This window comes from Merops nubicus, unplaced genomic scaffold, assembly GCF_000691845.1.
Source record: "Merops nubicus isolate BGI_N331 unplaced genomic scaffold, ASM69184v1 scaffold27179, whole genome shotgun sequence".
Taxonomy (NCBI): domain Eukaryota; kingdom Metazoa; phylum Chordata; class Aves; order Coraciiformes; family Meropidae; genus Merops; species Merops nubicus.
In genome coordinates, this window is record NW_008630650.1 from 1 (window position 1) to 21,243 (window position 21,243).

Consider the following 21,243-nt stretch of genomic DNA (forward strand, 5'->3'; position numbering starts at 1 on the left):
AGTGCGGGATTGTGAAGTTAAACAAACAAACCAACAGCCCAGTCGTTTTTCTTTCGTTTTGCTTTTTAACTAGAGAATGCATGGAGAGGAGTTTCTTAGTTGGCTGTTGCTTGGTGGAAGTAGAGATTTTTTTTGTGAGAGTGGTTTGTTCCAATCCCATTTTGGCCGACTGAGAGGACAGAGCTTCGTTCCCTCGGGTTTTCCCCTTTCCATGGGTTTGCTCAGCCCTCAGAAAAGGAGTCTCAGGGGAGACCTTATCACCATGTTCCAGTGTTTAAAGCCTGGCTACAAAGAAGGTGGAGACTCCCTTTTTACAAGGAATCATATGGAGGAGACGAGGGGTGGTGGGTACAAGATTCTGATTAGACACAAGAGGAGAATTTTTCACAAGGGCCATCAGCTGTTGGACTATTCACTCCAGGGAAGAAGTTGGGTCCCCAACATGGGACACTTCTAAGATATAGCTGGGCAGGGTGCTGGGCCACCTTGTCTAAGCAGGGCTTTTGCTAGGAAAAGTTGGATCAGACAATCCTTGAAGGCCCTTCCAACCTGAGATTTTATGATACTGTGAACATACTTTCAATTTTCAGGGGCACTGTATCACAGCAACCTCTTCTCAGTAGAGAGTGAAGGTTTTGTCACCGTGCCTGTAAGACAAAGTGATTCTTGGAAAGGCAATTCAGACAGTTCTGTGGCTTTTCTTTTTCAGAACCCTCACCGAAGCCCTGAGCTTGCTTTCTGCCAAGCTATTAAGGTAGATATTGCCTCAGCCTTGTGAGGAATAAAAGCGATGTGATGGCAGATGCAACTTTATGGTTGTCTGTAAACATGTTTTATTTGCTATCTAGAAGTATACTTAGGGCTTCTAAGTTACTTACCTGCTGACGTTGTAACAAATACCTATTTTTCACTGTGAAAATTAGCTGATACCAGTCACAGCTGATATTATAAAGCATCCCTAGTTCAGGCAGTCATGTTATTTGCTGCAATTAATCTTCTTCCTCCTCAACTATCCACATGCTGCGTGTGCAGCTGAAATTCCTCAGGTCAGTTGTGGGCTGGAGAATTAATTGACTCTCTGTTTGCATTCCCTATTGGTTTTTTTCTGGTAGACCTGACCTTAATCACCAATCTCCATCCACAATCAGAGGTGGTGGAATGAACAAAATAATGACTTAGTGTTTACTAACATTTAATGTTTAGATCAGAACAATTCTTTATTTTTTTTTTTGGATCATGTTATAACAAAAAAAAGAAGTCTTTTTTGGGCCTAGAAGGTTGGGACAGTAGATGAATTTTGGAAATCTAGGCTGGGGAAAGGATTTGTTTTAGAGGCACAGGGTCTTTACACAGTTTGCAGAAGACTTTGGCATAAGGTGACATGTAAAACAGGCAGCATAGCACATTCAGGAGGGAAATGGCCCCAGTCAGCACCTTGAAAATGAAGTTGCATAAACCCCAGTAACAAACATCAAGTGCAGTAAACCCCCTGAATTTTAGGTGTGACAGAAAGTGCTTTTGTCTGCAGTGCTGGGGTTTGTTACCAGGTTGGGTGTCCTGTCCTTCTGATGAAGGAACTGGGACTGGAACTGTGGCAGGTGTCTTTCCAGAGGGGTGTTGCCCATGCTTGACTCCTTTTATGAGAATAGGGAAGAAATTGGAGCAAAACAATTCAGGACGAAGTTATGTCGGTCCTTAAATTCAATGGAAGAAAGGCTATTGCATCATTCTAATAAAAAAAGGGTAAAACAAGTAAAACCAAAGCTTTAAAATAAATCCATTAGATTATAGGTAACTGTCTGAGGTCTGTTTTGTTCTGGAGCTAGAATCTGGAGCATTTTATTGCTCTCTTTGAAATGACTCCTCGTTTCAGAGTGTCAGCTGGCTGGTGCTTGTTGTGTTTTCTTCTTAATTTTCTAGACAAAATCTAAGCAGAGCAAAGAAGTTTTGTGTTTCTGAGTGGCAAGAGGCTTAATAATCTGAAGGCCAGAAAAGAATTTAAAAAATAATTAAGGAGATTTTTAAAGTATTTTTTGCTTTCATCAATGACTTTCTTCAAGTGTTGCTGTAATTCACTACAAATTTGAGCAGGACACTTAAAAACTAAGTGGTAGTTAGTGTGTGCTTCCCCAGCAGATCCTGATGTGCAGCACTTTGGTCAGCAGTGCTTTGGAGAGCAGTGCCTTGATCCAGTGCACTGATTAAGTTGTGATTTTGTAGAATCACAGAATTGTTTTGGTGGGAATAAACCTTTAAGGTCACCGAGCCCAACCATTGACCCAGCAGTGCTGAGTTTGCCACTACACCACATCCATAAGCACGTGGTGGATGATTTGGGTGTGAGGTGAGCTGTCCTCCAAGCAATCCAGTTCTCCTCCTGCAGATCTGAGCCTGTTACATACTTCTGGTCTTTATTTGCAGTGCTGCACCACGATGGTTGCCTCAGCAGGCATCGAGGGAAAGTGGCAGATGGAGTCAAGCCAGAGTCACAGGAGCTCTGATTTGGACTATTCAGAAGATACCTTTGAGTCCTTCAGTGAGGAGGATGAATCCTGCTGGCAGCAAGAGAGTGATCCATTGGAATCGTGTCATTCCAGAGAGGATTCAGAGGGATCTGCTGTGTCAGATGTGCTGGGCAGCACATCACAGTTGGCAGGCCAAAGCCACACAGGTATGCAGGGCTTGCCATGCTTGAGAATCATCTTTTGCAGCTTTAGATCAGTGCAGTGGAGTCTTGAATCAGCAAAAATAAAAATGTAAAAATTGTGGGTGGTGTTCCTGCTGTGCCAAGCAACAGGACACCAGAAGAAGGTTGAGAACACGCAGCTTTAAATCAGAGGCTTGAATCAGCAAAAATAAAAGAAGTAAAAATTGTGGGTGGTGTTCCTGCTGTGCCAAGCAACAGGACACCAGAAGAAGGTTGAGAACACTGACTAGATCTGCCTTTGGTGCTCCTGGTTAGCTGATGCCTGCATGCAGAAGGGTGTGATTTGGCCATGGAAGCCCTTCCATTGTCATCTTGTGATGCTGCAGTTCTCTTGTTTTTTGTTAAAAATAAATCTGCAAGATATCTTGACTGAGTTACTGCGTGTGAAAAGTAGCTGGGCAGTAAAATAAGTTTTCCAAGGGCACAGGGAAAGTTCCAGGATATGAAATATATAAGAGGGCTAAGTAACACCTTAAAGAAGCAGAGAGCAGGACATGAGCTAATTGCCTTAATGTCTTGTTAGGTTTTCTTCTGTCTCTGGGAGGTTCTCTCTCATTCTTCTACATTCTTCTTTTATCCAAGTTTGAGCTGGTGAGTATTGTGAGTACTTGAAGAGAGGAATAATGTTGAAAATGTCTTTTTAGTTTGGGAGCTTGTCAGAATCTATAAATATTATAGCTTTAAAGATTAGCTGCAGCACTTTTAATATATTTTTCAAGGTAGTGTATTCTGAAGATACTTTTTAACATGTATTAGCTGCTATTCTTCCAGTCTGATTCTACTCAGTTCAGCTTGATCAGCTGGCATATACCAATATATAAAGAACCTTGTCTGCACATTAAAATCAGCTATAGTAGGAAGAGAAGGAGCTTGCCAAGTCCAGTGGAGATCTTCCTCCTGCCCCTCATCCATCCAGCATTTTACTGTGGGTTGGTTTGTTTTTTCCCACCCTGTGGTAATAACCAGAACCCATTATAATTCAGAATCCTTTTAAAATCCTGTTTAGGCACAACATCTGAACAATGCAGGACAGCATTTGCTGTCAGATATGTATTTGGGAATGTAATCCCTGTTTGTCATGGCATGGAATACAGCCTTGGATAGCAGTCCTTCATGAATCTGGATACAGAGATGATTGCTGCCTTGGTGCTACACTGGCATCATGAACAGTGTCTGACAGATTTAACAATTTTGCTTAAAGTTTTTGGTTCTTACAAGTGATAGGTTTTAATAAAACTTTTCTTGTCTAGAGATGTAACAATTTTAATCATTCCATGGCTAAACACTGACATCCTGATTTCTAGCATCAGGGAGTACATGCTAGGAGGAAGCCTTGCTGTGTGCATAGAGGGTTTTTAATAGGTGTTGCCACTTCTTATATTTACAAGGTTAATGTTTTATAAGATTATGGACTCTTCTGAATAATACCAGTTAAATGAGAAACTAGGAATAATTCATAGAAAAAAAATTTTGGGAAATAATAGGAAGATATCTTGGGTGGCTTTCTGCAGAAAACAAGAACAGTATGTATAAATAATAAAAAAAAACATAGAAAACTCTCATTTTTTCCTTGTATAAGCCCAGAGAATTTTCTGGTAGCAGCCTGAAAACAGAGCAGAGAAGTCAGGGCTCAGTGTTTTGATCTGGGACCATGTTGGATGCATCTTGTTATCAGTGACAGTGACTTTTCCAACCTCTTTTGGCCTTTTGTCTTTTCCCAGCTGTTCACTTTCACATCTTTGCTGCTTCCTCAGTTCCTGCAGAACTGGAGTTGTACTGGAGCAAGCTGGAAAACAGGGAGCTGATACAGATTTCTTTTATTTCTTGTCACACATGATTTTTCTCTTGGATCAATGCCTTCAGCTCCACCTGAGCTCCCAAGAGAACTTGTGCTGCCAGAAACAAAGAGCCTGTTTAGGGCTGAAAATAATTGACAGAGCTGAATGAGGGAAGAGATTGAGGTTAAGTTGCCATTACAGATAAAATTGAAAGTGTCAATAAGCTCTGAGCAAGGCTCTTGGTTTAGAAATGGACAATTTGAGGTGCTTGGTGGGACAGAAGCTTGTTCAGCATTTCACCCTGAACTCATCAATAGTCCTCTGTAGTCCTGTGGCTTGGGATTGCTTCTCCCTCAGCAGGGAAAACTCAGGTTCCAGTGGAGGATTGAGTGCCTCCCACTTTGGTTTTCTGCAGTCCTGCTTTCTTTAAAAGGTAGGTTCAAAGTGGCTTTTTTCTCCTTGTAGATGAGCAGTCTGGAGCAGTGGATTCTGCAGCTGTAGAAGGAGCTGTCATAGGAAAATGGATTCATCTCCAAAATCTAGAAGCTGGCGCCAAGCAGGACAAATCCATCATCAAAACTCAGGGTGGTGAGTTCAGTGACTTTACTACAGGTTGTAATTCTTGTTTCTTTTGAAAAGGGGTGGACAAACTTCAACTAGAGTTAAGTTTTATATACCAGCTATTAAAATTAAGCCAGGTAATTAGCCTGGATTAATTAGCCAGGTAATTAAGTACGAAGTTTCTCTTCTGTGCTGTCTTGGAATCCAGTTTGACCTCCAATAACACAGATGCCTTTGATGCTTCTGACATAGTGACATTATCCTAGTGAGGCTTTACCACAAGATCTGGGTAAACAGCTTAAAAAAAGTGTATCTGTGTTTTAAATTTAACTAATCCTCAAAATTTTCCTGTTGAGGTTTTCTCTTTTTTTCTCTAGCTATACAGGTTCTAGGAGTGTGGGTTTTTCCCCTCCAAAATAAACACAACTTCAGAATTTATTGCATGAAAATCTTTGCCATCTGTTAATTGGTTGTGTTAATTACTGAATTACTTGTGTGCCATGTTATAGTTCCTTTCCCAAGCTGAGGGAGGCAGCAGGGCACCAATTTTGGCAAGAACAATGGAGCAGCTTTAACCCACACAATCGTGTAGTGTCTGGAGGAGGAGAGGGGAAGGGAGGAAGGAAGGAAGGAAGGAAGGATTCTGTTTGCATGTACTGGTTATGCAAGCAACTGTGAGAGCAGATGGTGGGATTCAAGTCCTGCTTAAGTCTTTCTAAAAAGTGGGTCAAAGATACTATTTTTAATTTAAAAAAAAAGAGCAAGAAAGCTGTAGTTGAGCAAGAAATAATGGAAGTGGAAGGAGAATCTTCCTCAGCCTGTGTGTACATGGGAAGTGAACGAACCCAGAAAGTTTTGCAGGTCACCTGTAAGACTGATCAACCAGAGAGATCCTTCTGCTGGGTACTTCATGGCATTGCATTTGCATACAGCCATCCCCAAACCATCCACGTGTCGTGGGAAACATGACCTAAGATGATTTTTTAGGCTGTTCTTAATTGTATAGCTCATTCACAACAGTGGTGAGTCAATGTTGTGAGCTCCTGACTCATCTTCAGCATTCATCTTTCTGTGGCTGGTTTTCCAGGACTGCCATGTAGTTGAGTGAGAAGACAGTGTAGATCATCTCATCTCTAGTAGAGAGGCTTCTCCTGGGCAGCTCTGCTGAGATAGTCCTCCTAAAATCCATCAGCATCCTGTGCCCATGTGATTCACAGAGGAACTGAAAAGGATGATGAGCTCAGACTCACAGAGTGAAGGATAAACCACAGCATCACGTTGGGCAAGTTTTCCATCTCTACAGAGCTTTCCCTTCAAAGTCACACTTGGGGAGGTTTTGTCTGTCCTCTTAATCCATTTCAGGGAACATTCTGCCCTTGGTTGATGGACTTTGGGCAATGAGAGTCAGAGTGGTCACCCAATCTTGAGTAGCAAGTTGAGTTTCTTTAACTCCTGCTGATGTGTGAAGTGATGCCTTGTCTTCTGTAATTCTTTTTATTATGTTACTACTGGTAGGGTTAAATGTGGGGAGAAAATACCTCAGTTTGCATACAGGAGTGCTTTCAGGTTCTTCTTTTTCATAGTTTTCTTTGTGAGCTGAAAGAAGAAAAACCTAGATATTGGCCTTCAGAGAAGTGAGAAATCTGTGTGGTGATTGTCCTCCTGTCTTCTTCTTCTCTGGTTCTCTACCCCAGTGTTGCAGGAACTAGTGTTATTAGAGAAATGCAGCACAAAGTCACTGTAAGTCCCAAATTCCATATAGATTATTCCAAAGACCATTAGTAACCTTCCCAATTTCTACAGCAAACCAGTTCTTCAGCTTTGCCATGTCTGAGAGTTCCAGTGGGACTTTTTCATGCTCTGCCTCAGGCTGGACTTAGAAGTTTGCTCTCACCTTTGTTTGTAACGTGTCAACTTTAAACATTTTGCTCATTTATTTCTGTTTGCCATGTTACTGCTGCACTGTTTTTGGCAAAAGTGAGAGAGCTGTAGTTAATGTATGTTATTTGGAGGCACAGACAGGTTTGAGCAGCACCAGACAGTTCGTGGCTGAAATACAGTTGAGTCAATATTAGTAATTTAACTATTATTGGTGTTATGACAGTGGTGTCAACAATGGGAAATCTAAAAGGGAAAAAGAGACAGGCAAATAAATACCTGTGGTTTGTGCTGCTAGGCTGAAAGTATCTGATGTGTGTGCACTGAGGGAAGTGTATGAGTTCTGTAAGTTGTCTAGGGTGGATGGTTGGACTTGAGAATCTCAAAGGTCTCTTCCAACCAAAACTGGACTTGATAATCTTAAAGGTCTCTTCCAAACAAAATGATTCTATAATTCTAAATGTTTATTTTTCTACATCAGATTTTTTTCCAGCTTGTCCAGGGTATTTCTGCAGAGATCTAGTTTATCTTCACTTTGTGAACAAATTTTCTTGGGTCTGAGCATTTAATTATTGACTTATCAAGTAGCAGTAGTTTAATAAAGGTATTTATTAAAGTAGTAGTAATTTATTTATAAGGATTGAGAAAACATTCTGGTACTCTATTTGGAGAAGGGAGCAGGTATCCAGTAGCCTCTACTGACTCTTTTCTATTCCTGAGCTTTTCAGCCCCAAAGCTTCCTACTTGATACCACGTGGAGGTTGTGGGATTCCTGCAGACCTGGTTAGGCCCTGAGTTTCCAGACTTCTCTGCTGATTTGGTAGTGAAACAGTATTAATTTAGGCTAGATGGAGAAATTCCAGTCATCAACATCTCAATGGGAAACCCCTGCTTGTAAAGAAAAATCATGGAGCTCATTAATGCCTTCATGGGACTTGGAAGGTATGAATTTCTTCCCAAAGACATGGACTGTGCAAGGGTCTTACTGTTGTCTCTTCTCACTGATGCTGGTGGAAATGGAGGAAATTCTTCACCATGCTGGAGGAATTTTACTTGCTTTAAATTCCTATTTGTGATAAATAGTCTGGTATCTCAGCCTGTTGATATCCTCTCTGTGTTATCTGCACAAATCTTTTGAGCTCTGTGTTGGCTGCTCGGGCTGTCAGCAGATTAATCTGAGCTGCTGCACTTGATTGTACAAATGAGATTGAGTTAATTAGGAAAATGTTATCTTGAGGTGCAGAGTGAAAATCTTGCTGAAGAGCAGGTGTCAGTTACTGCCTTTCACAATTATCTCTCCTTCTGCCATTTCACATTTTTTCTTCCTAAAATAGAGTATTAGCAGAGTGTAATGACAACAAAATTCCTGCCTGTTTTCCTGCTAAATCAAAGGCACACATGAAAGGAAAAGGAAACTCAGTAAGAATTTTCTTTACTTTTCTCCCTCCTCTCACATAGATTTAAAATGTCCTACTTAAAGCTATCCAGAAGGGAAAATTGATGTAGGTCACTTAGTTATAAACCACACAGCAGGGTTTAGAATGTAGACATGGGGATTAGCTTATCTCCATGGGTACCCCCTGGGTGCCTCTGTCATCAGAGCAGCTTCTTGGGCCAGTTTGTTGGGCTTTACTTTCTAAATATTCTGTGCTTTGTGACCTCCCTGTTGTGTGGTACAGGGCTCTGGCTTGATGGCTGTGCTGGTGTCTGGTTTTGCTGCTCTTGTCACCTCTTCCTGCTTTATTCCTCTGCAGCAAAGAGGAGGTGGGAGTGCAGGATTTGGGCAGCCAAGCAGCAGCAACACGTGCTTCTGGAGCAATAATTGGCCCTGGCAGGGCCTCTCTGTGGGCAGCCCTGCAGTGACATTTCAGTCTGCCACCACACATGGAGGGGGGAGTGTTTGAGCATTTCTAGTTCAAAGATAGGAAGGAGAGAACACATGAAAGACACAAGGAATGAAACCAGCCACCAGAGCGAGTGCATAGATCCCCTCCCATGGATTCTGCTCCTCCAGCTGAAGGACAGGGCAACCTGAGAGTGCAAACAGGCATGGTGCAGTTAAAACAACAGAACTGAACTGTGTGCAGACTTTTCTCATCATTTTTTTGGTGCTTGTTTCAGTAAAACAGTCAAATCAGTCCTTGATCCTTGATTTTTTTTATTCTTTCTGGGCTTGTTTGGTGTGAAACATGAATTAATATGAAACTAGGAACTTTGGAAAAAAAAGAAAAACTAAACTTTTAGTGTTTCTTCTGACATCTGCAGGTGCAAGTGAGCAAATGGGTGGGTGTGGGGCAGCACACAACTGGTGCACTGTTAGAGAGCAGTTCTTAATTAAAATGCACTTCCATGCGTCAGGAGAAACTTCAGGGAATTAATTAGGCTGGTATTAAATTGTCACAAAACGTTCAGCAGACCCCCTGTGTTTCAGTTATGCATTGGAGTACTTGGTGTGTGTAAATGCTTTGTTCTAGGCTTTTTTCCCCCCCTCAGTTTTAAATTTTAAATCTTTTTATCCATTCTATGTGCAGCTCAGATGAATATGGCCCTAGGAAATGAGTGTGATGGAACCCAGTAGTGGCATGTGATTTACACTGTTCTACAGGACTTCTGTGCTGTGGTTGGTTGGGTTTCCACTCAAATGTTCATGATCCTACCCAAGAAGATGTTCTTGATCCTACCTTTATTTTTTTGTTAAATTGCATTTAACAAAAATAACATAAATTGCAGGTATTGTTAATTCTTATTCATCTCTCTGTAAACTACCATTCTGTCTTTGTCTTTAGTCAATTTGATACAACATCTTCTAAGGAGGAATAAATTGCTTTATGATGCTTGATTCTGAACTGTGGTAGTTGCAATTAAATCCCCTTTTTTCCCTTGTTGTCTGTACAGCAAAGCTCAATGATTGCTGCTTTGCTTGGCCTCAACTGTGAGGTTTAGCAAGGCCAAGGGTCAGGTCCTGCCCTTGGGTCACAACAACTCCAGGCTTGGGGCAGGTTGTCTGGAAACTGCCCAGCAGAAAAGGCCCTGGGGGGTGTTGGGGGGCAGCCAGCTGAAGATGAGCCAGTGTGTGCCCAGGTGGCCAAGAAGGCACCAGCATCCTGGCCTGGATCAGCACTGGTGTGGCCAGCAGGACAGGGAGGTGATCTTGCCCCTGGTCACAACACTGGGGAGGCCACAGCTTGAGTGCTGGGGTCAGTTTTGGGGCACCACAGAGTAGGAGACCTTGAGGGGCTGGAGCAGGTCCAGAGAAGGGCAACGAAGCTGGGGAGGGCTCTGGGGAACATGGCTGGTGAGGAGCAGCTGAGGGAGCTGGGGGTGCTGAGCCTGGAGAAGAGGAGGCTGAGGGGAGACCTTCTGGCTCTGCACAGCTCCTGACAGGAGGTGGGGGTTGGTCTCTTCTCCCAAGGAACCAGTGATAGGCTGAGAGGCAATGGGCTGAATTTGCCCCAGGGGAGGTTTCAACTGGCTATTAGAAAGAATTTCTCTCCTGGCAGAGTGGTGAGACATTGGCCCAGGCTGCCCAGGGGGGTGCTGGAGTCCCCAGCCCTGGAGGGGCTCAAAACCACTTGTAGATGTGGCACCTGGGGCCATGGTGGTGTTGGGTTGGCAGTTGGACTTGATGCTGTTAGAGGTCTTCTCCAACCTCAGTGGTTCTATGAGCTATAGATCCAGTTGCCCTTTATCCTGAGGGGCTGCTTTCTGAAGAGACCCTCAGCTTCCTTGCACAATTCCACAGCTCTCTGTGGTGTGCTCGAGCCTAAATCCATCACAGCACATTGAGGGCAAGTTTTACATCCCTATTGTTGGGTGTTGTAGGGATTGGTGCTTGTGCCAAGGTACCCCACAGGACTGGAATGCCAATGCACCAGTTGTCAGACAAACACCCTGAAATATGCAGTGTCTGTCTAGAAAACTGAATTTAATCACTGCAAGTGAGTGAAGCAGGCAAGATGGAGAGAGTGTTCAATTACACAATCAGACTTTCCAGCTAAATGGGCAGTATAATTTATTTCTGAACAGACAGAGTGAAAACAACCTGTCCCTGCCTCAACCTCTGTAGTGGTTATCAGTTGTCTGACTTTTTTTTGGGTGTCAGAGTGGAGTCCTGAGCAGGGAATGCTGTGTTAGCATTGGCTGTGTGCCGTGGTTATGTTTTGTCTTCTCATTTCTCCTTTAATTACACCCATTTAAAGTGTTTAGTCGGGCTCCAGTAGTTGCATAAAAGCAAAATTTGTGTAATGAAGGTAGAGAACTCCTCTGCCCTGTTTAAGGAGCTGCAAGCAGTGGTATCTCTCAGGGCCATGCAGTGTCATTATGTGCTGATGAAATACTGTATTGATTGGCTGCCTTTAAGCCTGTGGAAAATCCCCCACTAAGCATTGAATGAAGTTGTAAATCCACCTTTACCTGCCCGTGTCAAGTGTAGCCTCTCCAATTTTATTTATTATTGCATGCCACTGGGAAGGATAGGAGCAGATGAAAGAGTCAAAGATCCTGTTTAAGCTAGGTCATATCAAGAATTTAGGAAATTATTATTGAAGCTTTAGGGGAAAGTATTTTCTAATGTAATTTAATTTCCTCAGGAGGAAAAAAAAAAAGTAGCCCAACTGTAGGTTGTAGAATATATATGAGGTGTTCTCCAGAGCTGGAAATAGACACTACCTCCAATTTTTCAGTGTCTTACAAATTGTTCAGTGGAGTTCCTAGATGAGCAGCTCTCTTTAAATGTTAATTCATTTTGTTTCAGCAAGTTGCAGTGTCAGGTGGGAAGAAGATCTAGATCTGTCACTGAAACTGGGTTTATTTATTGGCATGGTGGTTAAGCACTTGCTTCATTCACCTATTTGTGCTGTATCATTAAGTAGTCTCATTCTTTAAGGTTCTAAACCCTTCCCCTCTTTGTAGACTGTTCATAGAAACATTTGTTGTGTGAGTTCCTGCACTTATCACCCAGATTTTTGTTTAAATTCTGCACTGCTGTTGGTCACAGGCATTGCCCCCAGGCTCCACACCAGCTTTGGGGTTTTATTAGCTAATAAGAGGTCACCCAGATAAAAGAGCAGTAATTCCTTTTTCCCTGATAGAGTAATGGACACTTGTGTTTTGTTGCTCCCTGCCTGACAGACCTGACAGGATTTTTGGCTGGAGAAGGGGATGCTCTCAGCTCTTTTTGCTCCCTCAAGATAAGGAAGATGCGGCGGCGGCTGCTCCAGGAGAGGGCTGATGGTGCCAAGGCAAGAAAGCTGCAGCAGAGCTTCCCAGCAGAGCAACCCCACACCAGTGGCTTCAGCTGCCCTGTCCCTCACCAGCTGATGAGCAGGCTCCTCCTGAAAAACATCAGAGAGACTGTTCAACAGGTATGGCCAGGGCAGAAACGTTTAGATTTGGCCTGTGCTTTTTGCAGAACCACTGGGGGAAAAAAAGCCACAATATAAGCATCAAATCAAGCAGACCTTGCTGATGCTTCTGAAGGAGGTTTTTGCTTGACATCTCAAAATTTTGTTAGACACTGTGGCAGAAATGCTCCTAGTAAAAAACCAAATCATTATAGAATAACATCTGGTGATAAAATAGTGATTTGTGTGACTGAGTGAGGCTGGGTGGCCAGTTACTGCAGTCCACAATAAACCTGGGATCAGTGGAAGAAAAACTCCTTGTTTCCTGGTTCTCTTTGCACCTCTTATTTATAGCAGTGTTCTGCATGTCTCTGCTTTGTTTGACATTGGTACAGAATGTCTGCACCTGGGAAAGTATCCCTGATAAAAGAAAAAATGAGCTTTGAATAGTAATTACAGCCATTTATTTTGTTTTATCTCCATCTCATTTGCTGACTTTAATTTATTGCTGTATAACTCAGTAAAAGGGATAAAATATTCCTCTGCAAAGCCTCTGCCAGGTGAGCAGGGAGTAACACTTCTAAAGTCAGTTCTGACATGATGGTGATTTCAGGCTTCCTCTTTGTTTAAATTGTTGTGAAATTTCAGCAATATGCATTTTATTACTTTTTAACTGATCCTCCATCCAAATTTTGTAGCAATTTTACTGTCTCTTTATTAATCTTACAGTGTAGTGATGCTGTAAGAGATTTCTGTGTCTGGATAAAACCTCCATGTAGTAACCTTTTTATCCAGAGGAGAAGAAATTGAAGAAGAGGAAGACAGAGTTGCTTGTGATGTGACTTGTTTTTGATTCCACTGCTTTTGTAGCAACTTCTTGTGTGTGTGTAACCAGATGGAATTTGTGTAAATTGAATCAGATAAAATTGTTGATATTTCATAGATGTACAAATACTGGGTTTGTGTGATGCTGTTAAATACACTGGAGATCTCATGGTGGATAAACTAACACAGGGATTAATAAGTAGTACTGTTTATCTTGAAAGAAAACTAGACTTTTGTTTGTGTTCTGACTCAGAGCTGGATATAGATATTTGAATCAATTGCTGCAGAGTTTATTTACCTCTTAGAATTTGTAAAGCTAATCACAACCTCTGTGGTTGGTATTTAGGGCCTTCTGTACACTGCCAACATAGGAACACTGCTGTGAGCACAAGCATCAGCAGGACTTTGTTGCAAGAAGAAATAGTCTATTACAGATCAGTGCTGTGCTTCTGAGATCCCACCAGATAATTTTAAATGAAACTGTTATCAGTGCTGCAAAGGGTCATACCTCAGGAAAAGCAAATGTATTTAATGTGAAAACGTTGAGATGGGCTCATCAAGATGATGACAAAGATTATGAAATAATTTACAGCTGCCTACAAAAGCAAATTTTTTGTCTTTAGACAGGATCTGTATCAGTATTTTTATTGATTGTGCTTTATGGAGTGGCTGTTGCTGGGACAGACATCCAAGTCTCATCTTGCAGGTGATAGAAACTCAAATCCATGAATGTTCAGCGTGCCCTGACTGTCAGGAGAAGGAGGCAGAGCTGGCCAGGATTGCCTTTCTCAGGCAAAAGAAGATGCTAATGGAAAGTGCTTTAATCCAAGAGAAACTGGAAGAACAGATTTACTCCACGGTAAGCAAATGTTGTCAAAAAATTATTGTGGTGCATTTTATACATACTGTAACTAAAGAACCTGTAAGCCAGATTTCCCCCTGATTTATGGCAGTGAGATCAGACTGAGCTGAGTGCAGTGCAAGTCCAAATAGCATTTGGCTCCCTGTCATTAATAAAATGCTTGGGACTGACATGCTGATCAAATCATTTGAGCTTGTCTGATTTAGATAAGCTGAAGGTCTTTCCCAGGATGTCCTAAAATTGTTTTGGATGCATCTTAATTATTTCTCCACAGCTTGTTTTCTGATGGGCTGTCCAAGACAAAATGGGCAATAACAAAATGATGGGATAGTAGGTGACTGTGCCCATACTAGTCCTTTTTACTCATCCTTTGCCATAGGAATCTCAGAATAGGGCACTGCAATGTAGAATCACAGGATAGTTTAGGTTGGAAAGGACCTTTAAGATCATGGAGTCCAACCCTTCCCCAGCACTGCCAGGTCCCCACTGCCCCGTGTCCCTCACCCCACATCTCCACAGCTTGGGAACCCCTCCAGGGGTGGGGACTCCACCACTGCCCTGGGCAGCCTGGCACAGCCCTGGGCAACCCTCAAGGGGAAGACTTTAAAAATCCAGCAGAATTGTGCTGATGAGTGCTGCCTACCTAGCTGCTTTTGAGGGGACTCAAAAGTAGCTGCCAATGGCAGGCCTGTCATACAGGACATGAGAAGTGGCAGGAATACAAACCCAAGTAATTCCCATGTTTCCTTTTTATTTCAGGATGTGCTTACACTTCTAGGAGAAACACTCAGAACCTTTCCCAAACCTTCTGAGGATCCCAGGAGCTTATGGCAAAGGCTGAAAGGTCAGAATATATAAGGCCTGGAAGTACTAAACATAACTCAAGGACATAAAGAGCTGGGAGAGTCTTCTGTGGGCAGCCATGTGCTGAATGCCAACCTGGATGTAACCTGGTCTGGTGGTAATAAATTGGGTCCTGCTCTAATGTTCTTGCAGGTGGAACCAGATCTGCCCAACGTGCTGGCCTCTGTGGCATCAGCCAGCTCTTCCTTCTTCCCAAATGCAAATATTGCCATATATTGTAACCCTACCATACACATTTTTCAAATTACAGAAGCCAAACACTTTCTATAGCTAATCTGACAAGTAGTAAGGATTGTTTTTTTGTGGGATTGCCTGTGGGATTTCAGAGCAGCTCGCAGCAGCTTCCATCCATGAGAAGAAGCAATGATTCCCTATGTCAGGGCAGGGAGGTGTAATTACTGGATTTCAGCTCAATCTTTGCCCACTGTCTGGTGTTAAATTGCAAGTGAGAGCCCCAGGTGGAGGAGAAAAATAAGGTTGCAAAGTAACTATAGAAAGGAGTAAAGTGAAACGGGGTATTTATAGAACTGAAATAATGAGACTGTAACAGAAATTAATCAGTGAGGCTGCAGATGCCAGCAGGACAAGAAATGATAATAAATTAATCATAGAACCTATGTAGGGTAGGTGTCTAGGAAGAGAAAAAAAAACAACATAGATTCAACTTGGAATAAGAGGCCAGATAATATTTTTGACTGTTTTTTAAGTAGACTTTGGAATTTGTTGCCATTTTCTGTGGTTTTTTTTTTCCAAGATGGCAAAGTCATTATCTTTTAGGAATCTATCTGGGTGAAAGATTGGTATTCAGGACACATCCCAGTGAAATGCTTTCTGATGGGATTAAATCTTAACTCTGTTTTTTTTCCCATTTTTGGGCAAGAATACATATTGTTAAAGCTGGTTTTGTGTTTTCTATCCATGTAGTTATTTTCTTTGGTATGCTACATACTGTTTAGGAGAGTGCTTGAGGGCTGTGTAGCCTCTTGTTTCCATTTCCCACAAATGGATGGAAAACCTGAAAGGAAATGCTGGGTTCTAGAGGTAGATGGAGCCCCCTGTGTTAGTGGATATCTGCCTTTTGATGCTTAAAAACCTACCCTGAGTGATTTCACTGGGAGTTGACCCTGAGAAGGTGACCCATAATGCAGCCTTGAGTTGTCCAGAGCTAGTTGTCCTCACTGCTTCACGGGTGCTTTATTCCAGGTCCTTGTAAACAGCAGGTTTAACAGCCCATCCAAAATATTCCCCTAAGCTTGGCTTTGGCTTTTGGATTGTCACTGAAGATTGCATAGCTAATGAGTAATAATGAATAAACTGCTGCTTGCTTCTCCCTAATCCTGAGTAATGTTTAAATCCCTTAAGTCTCCAGCTTCCCAATCTTGCAGACCTTTGTAGCTACTGCATCTCTGTTCTTTGCTTTGGACTGCCCTCCCTGTCTCTCTTGGTTCTCTCAAAGTCTCCAGCAATCTCCCTGGCACGAGGCAGAGGGGCCCGTGTCCCATGTGAGGTCTCCCAGGGGCTGTCAGGTGTAGGAGGAGGGCTGCTCAGGAGTGGAATCCTTGGAAAATGTCATTTTGTTGTTGTTGCCAATGAAGACAGCTTTCAGCCCTGGGAAAAAAAACCAGAGTTCCAGGGCTCTAAATAGAGATTGATTCTTTTATAAGTAAAAAGAGACATTTTTATATTTTCGCTTTCAGCACAGAGGCTCTTTCTAGAAATAGTGAAATGTTTCTTTGCAGCTCTTGTCAAGCCTTTTGTGTAAACCCATTGAACGATGAGCTGTTTGGGGTAGGCATCTGACAGTATTGGTCTGTAACACAGCATTGATACCCCTGGCTGTACAGCTCTTGTTTGTTTGCATAAAAGTTACAAAGCAATTCAATAGCTCCTTTGAAAAATCAAAGCCCATTTTGCTTAGGTCTGTTGCAAATGTTTTCCTCCTGCTTGCTACAGTTCTTGCATTTTTTTTTTTATCAAAAATGACTCTGAGAGCTGAGTGTTTGTCTTCTGCTTTTTTGTAGTGGCTATTAGGGATGAAAAATGAAATGAAAGATCCCAGTCTCTAAATAATATATTTTATAATCCTGCAGTTTTTGAGGCTAGAGACCCCAAAATTCTGGCATGGAGAATGCAGGGGAAAAAAAAAAAACCACCAGTAGATGATGTCTCTTCCTTTTTCCCCTTAGGAGCTCTCCCCCCTCTTCCCCCCTGCCTGCTTTCCTCAGCAGCAGGTTTTTCTCTTGATCCAAAGAAACACTCTAAAACCATGATCAAGAAATATTTATTCATCTTCTCCCTTGTTTGTGCTTGCTGGGGCATGAAAGGAGCGAGGTGGAGCAGGGGTGATTCATACCCTCAGCAACTGTAGGGCTGAAGCAAATCAATCTGCTGATTAAAAGTACTTTGGAGCTTTTACTTGTAGCTTTCATGCTACACATGGTTTCAATATTTAATCTTCTGAATGCTTCATGTTGTTGTAGATTTTATTGCTCTGAACTTTGTACAAATACAGAAGGGTTTTTGTGTATACATTGTTTCATATGTGCCTGCTGATAACTGTTTTTGTGATGTTATACTTGATAACTGACCCTTTGGATAAAGTTATATTCCTCAAATTATCATTAAAATCAGTCTCCTGTGGACTGCAGCAATGTCATTTCCACTTTCATTTGCCTTGGTTTTCTCTATAAAAAAAAAATTCACCTGGCTTCCAAGCTTGGTCATTCCTTGGTCTTGTCTCTACCCATCTGTTGGGCCACAGGACTTGCAATTTGTTTCTCCTCTTGGATGAGCTTCCATCTCAATCACAGGAAGCTGTGAGCATGTGTTGGGATGGGAATGATGTTTTAGTGGAATTGAGTTGCCTGGATATGATCTGGGAACAAAGTTAAACATGTTTCAGTGCTGATTTCCAGTCCCTTGTGATGCAGATAAGCCCAGAGTGGTGGAGGTTGGAAGGCATCTCCCTGGAGGTCATCGTGTCCAACCCCCCTGCTCAGGAAAGGTCACCTAGAGCCAGGTGTAACCTGGTCCCAGTTGTCCTTACATTAATCTTGACTCTCTTCTCCAAAGCTAGACTAAAAACTGAAATGCTTCAGGCCTCCTTGGGGCCACCTCCCCTCCTAAAGCCATCTCCCAGCCGTGGTTCTGCTCTGTGACAAGAGTCAGTTATTTTATTCTATATTTTTTTACCATTTTACCATAGCCAATTTGATCAGCTTCCATGAAGAGGAGCTGAACCCATTTATTCCTGTCAGGAGCTTGACTGAAATTTGAAGCTGGTGGCACTGAGGAGAAGGTTTTGCTGCTGGGAGGACTCATGTTCCTCTCTGAAATCCTGACACGGCGCCCAGATCCTTCTTCCCTAAAAACCTCAATTGTAGCTTTCAGTGCAGTTATTCCCAATCCTCCAGCAAGAGCTGGAGTGCTTCCAGCTCTGTATTTTTAAAGCATTTTGGAATCTACAGGCATTTTTCACGTTGTAATTTTATTACCCTTCAGCATGATTTTCAGGGAATGAGTTTTTATTGTCTCCACGCAGCGAGAGGCGACCGAGAGGCTACGCACGGAGCCTTGCTGCCTGCCCCAGAGCTGTCTTGTAAATGCTGCTGTGCTCAAAGGATGGCTTGTAGTTCTGTGGAGACGTAGATTAATCTTAGGAATATTGCATTTTCATTGTGTTTCTGCAGCTAGGTAACTGTTCCTTTTTCCTCCATGTCCAATTCTGATGATTTTTGCCCGCGCTGAGAGCGGTGGGGTCTGTATGGGGGTGGCTGGGGGGTGTGGGTGAGTCTGTACCCTCTGCCAGTAAGGTGCTAGGTCCTTGATTTTTCAAATTACCTTTAGAATTGATCAGAGCACCTTAAAAAAAACCCAACCAAACCAAAACCAACCAACTAACCAACCAAAAACCCCAAACAAACCAAACAAACAAAAACTCCAAACCCAACCAACCAACAAACCCCCAAACCAACCAACCAACCAACACCCCCAAACCACCAACAAAACAACCCCAAACGTTTTCCACCTTCCAGACATGGAGAGCCACTGCTTATTTATTCATTTATTCATTTTGTAATAAAATAGTACTGTTTGTTCCCACATAGACTCGTGTGTGTATGATCCATAAATACGTTTGTAAAATATATCTGTAGCATGTAACAGAATCCTTTAGAACATTCTGTGAAAATTCATTATTTTAGTTGCTAGCACTTTAAGAACATTTACATCCTTCATCTCCACGTTTGTCAATAGAACATTTTTTGCCTACAGAAGTAAGTTTACAGCAGCAGCACAGTATATGAGCTTGTTTAAAAATACATACAGCATTAATGGTCATGGCAAGCAAGCTATATACTTGAGCAGGGGTTTTGTTTGTAGTTTTAACATGTTTTCTACTTTTTAAAGCAATTCTATGAATATTACACCCATCAACATGTTAGAAAATATTACTTGTATATGCTACTCACAATAGATCTGTCATTTTTTCTGTGACATATTATTACAGGCTATGAAAATAGAAACACACCGTTGTATGGTTGGTTTAAAAATAATTACAAGCCCTGTTAAAAAAAGTGTGTTGGGCTTGTTCTTTCCTTGGGAAGTTGGATGTCCTTAATCCACTTGTGGTTGGAATGCCTCTAGCACCTCCAGCACTGAACTTTTTGGGAAAGAAAAGCTGACTTACCACCTGCTGACACATCCAGGGCCTGGTGTTTGCTGAAGACACCAAGAGTTCTTCACCTCCAGGCTCCCAGGACCAGGCTGCTGCTGTGGGGTATCTGTGAATCCCATTTCCTGCAAACTCCAGTTGGGTTTCAAAAATCTTTGGGCAGGTGATTTGATCAGTGCAAGGCAACACAGCTCCACTGGGTTCTATCAGCCGTGTTGGTTTGCATGAACCAAAATCTGACCCTTTGCCTTCCACCAGCCAGTGGATTTTTGAAAGAGCACAAACAACTGATTTAAATTTGCTGTAATACAACAGAGATTAAAAATACATGATTGCGTTGGTTTTACTTGGCACAAATGAGACTAAATATAGAAATATATATATATGTCTAATAAAGCTGTAGGAAATCTCCAAACTGCTAACTCTTAGAAATGAGATAAAACGAGGCTCTATCTGCTTGGAAATTTCATAGTTGCCTTTCTTTTATTGGTTTCATTTCCAGGTACTGCAAGAGTATCTCAGGGTGGATCCTTTTTTTTTATGAAACAAGTCCAGGCGTGCTTTGAAAAACGCTCTTTTCCTGATCTTTCTGATACTCCTCTTGTGCTTTCTGCAGTTTTTTACTTCTCAGTTTCCACTTGTGAAAACAGTAGGTCACTAGGGATGTTGTTATCAAAGAGAAAATAATAACCAGCACTATTACCAGCGCAATAGTGGATGAGAGGGACCCCTCCAGCTGCTTTGTTTCAGTGTCTCTGGTTGTGTTGAGGTGAGCCAAGTTTTCATAGTCTGTGGAGGCCAGAAGAGCAGGTACAGGACCTCCCCTGAACCTGGGCCTCATTGGGATCCCCTCCTCGTTCTCACTCGCTGGAAATCTGTGGAGCAGCAAGAGCTATGATTCCCTTGGCAGCTGGGGCATGCGTGAGGGGGTCTTCTCCTGGGGTCCCCCGGGCATAGGTGAGGCTCAGAAGGGGTGTGTGCTGAGGAAGGGGGGAGGAGCCGTGGGGGTGTCACCAGGTTTACACCACAGCTCATGGATCTGTGGAGCCCTCGTGAGCCGCTGTCCCTCCCAAGGGCTGGAGGAGTGCTGCTCAGCTGGCTCCTGCTTGGGGATCCTTTTTTGGGTGTTTTGAAGAGATAAGTGAAGAAAATGGAATCAATTTCCCAGTACCATCGTGGTGGTGGGGCTTCTCCTCAGGCTTAAAAGGAAAACAAGCACTGCAATGAGTGTAGGTTAGAGCTATGATGAATTTGTTCAGCAAGAGGCTTTTTTTTTCATCCTCAAAAAATTCCCCAAAGAGTGAACTCAAAGGCAGAGTTTTTGACCAAGGGGCAGGCTTGGTTTTGCTAACAACAGAGGCATTAAAAAATCAGCTACAAACCAGGAGATCTCGTGTTAAGGAAAGGTTTTTGCTGTCCCCTCTTCTTTGCTATTTGCTCTCAGACTTGGCTTGTCTGGAGGTTTTGATCTGAGGCTTTTGTCCTCGTTATACCAGAGTTTAGAAGATGTCCTCACTGATTGCAAATCTGGAAAAATGACTTGGGTGGAGAATGACACAGGATTATTTAAGAGGTGAGCTCCCTTAAAGGCAGCGAGCTGTAATCTAGAACTGAAAAACCAAGTAAGGTTTTTTCATCATTCTGATAGAATTTCAAATACATTTAAGTCCTTTGGCTTTGATACGTGCTGTGTTTGGCAAATTCTAAAAAAATTTACTCAGCTGAGTAGTTCTGAAGTTAAGAGTTGGTCTGGA

At 42.4% G+C, this 21,243-nt stretch overlaps 1 protein-coding gene across 1 annotated transcript; it reads left to right on the forward strand.

Annotated features, from left to right (window-relative positions):
- Positions 1 to 2,433: 2,433 nt before the first annotated feature.
- Positions 2,434 to 14,797, forward strand: LOC103779735 (chromosome unknown open reading frame, human C8orf48; the record flags this gene model as incomplete). Its single annotated transcript, XM_008947381.1, has 5 exons — positions 2,434 to 2,671; positions 4,951 to 5,073; positions 12,055 to 12,287; positions 13,798 to 13,950; positions 14,713 to 14,797. Coding segments are annotated over exons 1-5 (832 nt in total), but the record flags the coding sequence as incomplete, so codon positions are not given.
- Between the last annotated feature and the right edge of the window lie 6,446 nt (positions 14,798 to 21,243).